This window comes from Theobroma cacao, chromosome 2 (assembly GCF_053813885.1).
Source record: "Theobroma cacao isolate CCN51 chromosome 2, ASM5381388v1, whole genome shotgun sequence".
Classification (NCBI taxonomy): domain Eukaryota; kingdom Viridiplantae; phylum Streptophyta; class Magnoliopsida; order Malvales; family Malvaceae; genus Theobroma; species Theobroma cacao.
Window position 1 is genome coordinate 48381446 of NC_142640.1, and position 4493 is coordinate 48385938.

General features: G+C 37.0%; 1 protein-coding gene across 1 annotated transcript; it reads left to right on the forward strand.

The window, feature by feature from the left end:
- Positions 1-3864, forward strand: LOC148764358 (uncharacterized). Its single transcript, XM_088803588.1, has 6 exons — positions 1-176; positions 275-1134; positions 2120-2374; positions 2444-2687; positions 2961-3517; positions 3635-3864. Exons 1-6 carry the CDS (start codon positions 1-3, stop codon positions 3862-3864), a joined length of 2322 nt encoding a protein of 773 aa, XP_088659714.1.
- The last annotated feature ends 629 nt before the right edge of the window (positions 3865-4493 follow it).

Sequence of the window (4493 nt, forward strand, 5' to 3'; positions counted from 1 at the left end):
ATGTCTTCAACTTCAGCTTCTCACATATCTCCACCTATATTTGATGGCAAAAACTATCAAGTTTGGGCTGTCAAGATGGAGACTTTTCTCAGAGGTTATGACCTCTGGACAACCATTGAAACTGAGGAAGAACTTGCTGCTTTGAGAGACAATGCTGTCATAAATCAGACAATGCTGTCATAAATCAGATCAAGCAACATTCAGAAGAAGTAGCAAAGTAATATAGAGCTTTGTCCTTCATTCAAGCTACTGTGTCTGAGAAGATCTTTAGCAGGATCATGAGTTGTAAAACAGCAAAGAAATCATGGACCAAACTTGAGGAAGATTATCTTGGTACAACAAAAACCAAGCAAATGCAAGCTCAAAACCTTAGAAGAGAGTTTGAGCTGATCAAGATGAAAGAGTCACAGACTATAGAAGATTATATAGATCATCTCAGTCATTTGATGAATCAAATGAGGCTGCTTGGAGATGATTTATCAGAAGCCAGATTTGTTCAAAAGATTTTCATCAGCTTACCTGATAGATTTGATGCAATAGTTACATTTATCGAGCAAGTTAAAAACTTGTCACAACTCACAGTGTCAGAGCTGGTCAGTGCTCTTCTAGCCACTAAGCAAAGAAGAACATATCGACTCGAAGCTAATGTGGAGAATGCTTTGTTTGCTTCAAACAAAGGGAAAGCTAATGCAGAGACTCAAGGTAAGAAGATGACTAAAGACAAGTTGCAGAAGAAATCTTCTCATGCAGGTCAATTATCAACCAAGAAAGGTAAGTTCAAAGTTTGTACTTATTGCAAGAAAAGAAACCATTCAGAAGATCGTTGCTGGTTCAGATCAGATGCAAAGTGTCAAGCTTGTAATGAAATGGGGCATGTCGAAAAAGTATGCAAAAAGAATACCTTTGCTTCTGATAAAGTTCTTCAGACTGTTGAAGCTATTGCTAGTGCTGAAGAAAATCTATTCATGGCCCTGGAAATGTCAGAAAATGAAATTGATAATCAAGAATGGTTATTGGACAGTGGGAGTTCAAATCATGTCACTCCAATTGAAGCTGTTTTCATCAGCTTAGACAGGAGTTACCATTCAAGGGTCAAAATAGGAAATAGAATCTATCTTCCTGCTATTAGGAAAGGTACTATTCGAGTTCATACTTTCATAAGTCCTAGGTATATTTCTGAAGTCCTATTAGTTGCTACACTTACTTTTAATTTATTAAGTGTTTATAGAGTTAGTTGAAAACAACTATGCCTTGCTATTCAAAGATAATGCCTGTGTTATATTTGATGCATTTGGTTCTTATTTGATGACTATACTTATGCATAAGAGGTGTTTCACTGTAACTACTGATCAACTATGTTTGCAAGCAAGAAATTCAGATTCAAATCTGACCAATTTGTGGCACAAATGACTTGGACATTTCAACTTCAAAGGACTCAAGTAGGTCAGTGTTTTTGTTTCATTGAGAAATTTACCTAAGTTGACTGATCAAGGTTCAGTTTGCAATGCATGTCAATATGGCAAGCTGTCAAGAAAGCCTTTTCCATCTGCTAGCAATAGCAGAGCCAAATTCAAACTTGATTTGATTCATTCTGATGTAGCAAGACCAATGAAAGTAAAGTCATTGAATGCTAACAGATATTATTTGATTTTCATAGATGACAGAACTATATGGTGCTGAATATACTTCATGAAAGCCAAGTCTGAAGTATTTGAGTTATGCAAAAAATTTAAAGCCTTAGTGGAACTGGATACTGGCTTCAAAATTAAAACTCTAAGAACTGACAATGGAGGAGAATATGTTTCTAAACAATTTACTGATTTCCTTACAGCAGCAGGTATTTGTCATCAGTTTTCAACACCTTATTCTCCTCAACAAAATGGTGTCAGTGAAAGGAAGAATAGGACTATCCTTGGTATGGTAAGAACTCTGTTGTTTGAGAAGAATCTCCCCACAAAACTCTAGGCAGAAGCTTGCAACACTACAGTGTACTTGCATAATATACTTCCTACTCAAGCAGTAGGTGGCAAATCACCATATGAAGTTTGGTTTGATCAAAGACCTCCAATAAAGCGTTTAAGAGTCTTTGGTTGCATTTTCTATGTTCATATACTAAAAGCTATGAGGGATAAGTTGCAGCACAGAGCTCAGAAAGCCATTTTTATTGGCTATAGTTCTAAATCTAAAGCTTACAGAGCCTACTTGCCTAATTCTGGTAGAGTTGTTATTAGCATAAATTTGTCTTTTGATGAAGCAGCAAGTTGGAGTTGGGATATGCCAGATCTTGTAGAGTCTCAAAATCCAAGTTCAATACAATCTCTTCTAGAGATTGATGCTGATATTGATCAAAATGTTGACGATGAACCTGTGAGGGGTACTCGATCACTCAGTGATGTTTATCACAAAAGCTAAGCAGCAATTGAAGAACCTACTTCTTATGCAGATGCTGCTAAACAACCAGAATGGTTAGCTGCCATAAAAGAAGAACTTTATATGATCAATAAGAGTGGCACATGGTCACTAGTTGATCGACTTCCAAATAGAAACATAATTGGAGTCAAATGGATTTATAAGAAGAAGCTGAATCTAGATGGATCTTTCAACAAATACAAAGCTCGACTGGTGGTCAAAAGATATAGTCAACAGCCTGGTGTTGATTACTGGGAAACATTTGCTCCAGTGGCAAGGTTTTGATACAATTCGAGTATTGTTAGCTTTGTCAGCTGCCTTTGGATGGAATGTGCATCATCTTGATGTGAAATTTGCGTGAAATCTGCCTTCCTCAATGGAATTCTTGAAGAAGAAGTTTATGTCCAGCAACCCGAGAAATTTGAAGTTGCTGATGAACCAAACAAAGTCTACAAGCTTCATAACGCTTTATATGGTTTGAAGCAAGCCCCACGGTCCTGGTAAAGCAGAATTAATGCTTATTTGATCTCCAAAGGTTTTACAAATAACAGTAATGAAGCTCCATTGTATGTGTTCAAGTGTGAAAATCAATCTCCATTGATTGTCTCACTATATGTGGATGACTTAATGATTGCTGGAGGAGATGAGGCTACTCTGCAATTGTTCAAGAAGCAAATGCAAAATGAATTTGAGATGTCTGACTTGGGACTAATGAGTTTCTTCCTTCGCTTAGAGATTAAACAATCTACCGCAGGGGTATTTTTGTCCCAACAAAAATATGTCATTGAGGTTCTAAGAAGGTATCATATGCTCCAGTGCAAACCTGCAGCTACACCATTAGCTGTAAATGAGAAATTCTCAATGCATAATGGTAGCAAGCTAAAAGATCCATCTCAATTCAAAAGCTTGATTGGTAGTCTCCTGTTCATATGCTTTTCAAGACCAGATATTATGTTTTCTGTGAGCTTGCTATCAAGGTTTATGAAAGAGCCTACACATCTCCATTTTGCTGCTAGAAAACGTGTGTTGAAGTATTTGAAGGGTACTTTAGACTTTAGAATTTGTTATACTAGAAATCCAAATTTCCTTCTTACTGCTTACTCTGACAGTGATTAGGCAGGAAATAGAGATGATTCCAAGAGCACTTCAGGCTATGTTTTTACTCTGGGAAATGGAGCCTTCTACTGAAGATCACATAAACAACCTATTGTTGCTCAATCTACAGCTGTAGCAGAGTATATATCAGCTGCTGCAACTTCCAACCAAGCTATTTGGTTGAGAAAAATGCTTACTGATATGCAGTTTCCTCAAAAATTTCCTACTGCATTATTGATGGATAACAAATCAGCTATTACTATCACTAAGAACCCTGTTTTTCATGGCAAGACTAAGCATATTCAAGTCAAGTTTCATGCCATTAGAGATGCTGAGAGGTTAGGTGAAATTAATGTTTAGTATTGCTGTTTAGAACTGCAGATAGCTGTATCATGACTAAAGCTTTAGGAAAACCAAGATTGGAGTACTTGAGAAGCAAAATGAATGTGCAAGCTGCAAGTATTATGGAGGAGTGATGAGGAGTAATACTTGCATTGTGGCTGCACGTGGATGCTGTTTTAATAACACATTTTCCTTACTTTGTTCAGTTTGTTTCATTGTACTGATGGTTAACATTAATGTAGTGTTTGAGCTGTCATTTGATGTGTTAGTTTGCATGTACACTAATACTTACACTTGTTAAGCATACTTACAGGTATCTCTTATGTAGACAAGGCATATAAACCTTATTTTTGTATTAATGAAACAATTCTGATCATTATCCCTTAGTTTTTCATAACCTGTTCTTTCTCTCCTCATTACATTAGCACCTTCACCTAAATCCCTTGAAAACTAGCTTTACTATATATTCCCACCTTCATCGCCCAAATCCACCTATCCCTGTCTTTCTCGACCTCCCCCTTTCTGCGCCATGCGTCGTCAATCCCATCTTGAAACTGGCATATTTTCTTGGAATTAATCCCAGCTTCATGAATTCACCGACTCAGCCATAAGAACCTTGATCTACCACCCAACATCCAACTTTAACT

Excerpts from the sequence above, each read along its gene's own strand:
- LOC148764358 (XM_088803588.1), top strand. The coding sequence starts at position 1 with ATGTCTTCAACTTCAGCTTCTCACATATCTCCACCTATATTTGATGGC. Across the intron at positions 2,375-2,443 it reads TGACGATGAACCTGTGAGGG|ATGCTGCTAAACAACCAGAA; the intron begins GTACTCGATCAC and ends CTTCTTATGCAG. Across the intron at positions 2,688-2,960 it reads ACATTTGCTCCAGTGGCAAG|TAATGAAGCTCCATTGTATG; the intron begins GTTTTGATACAA and ends TACAAATAACAG.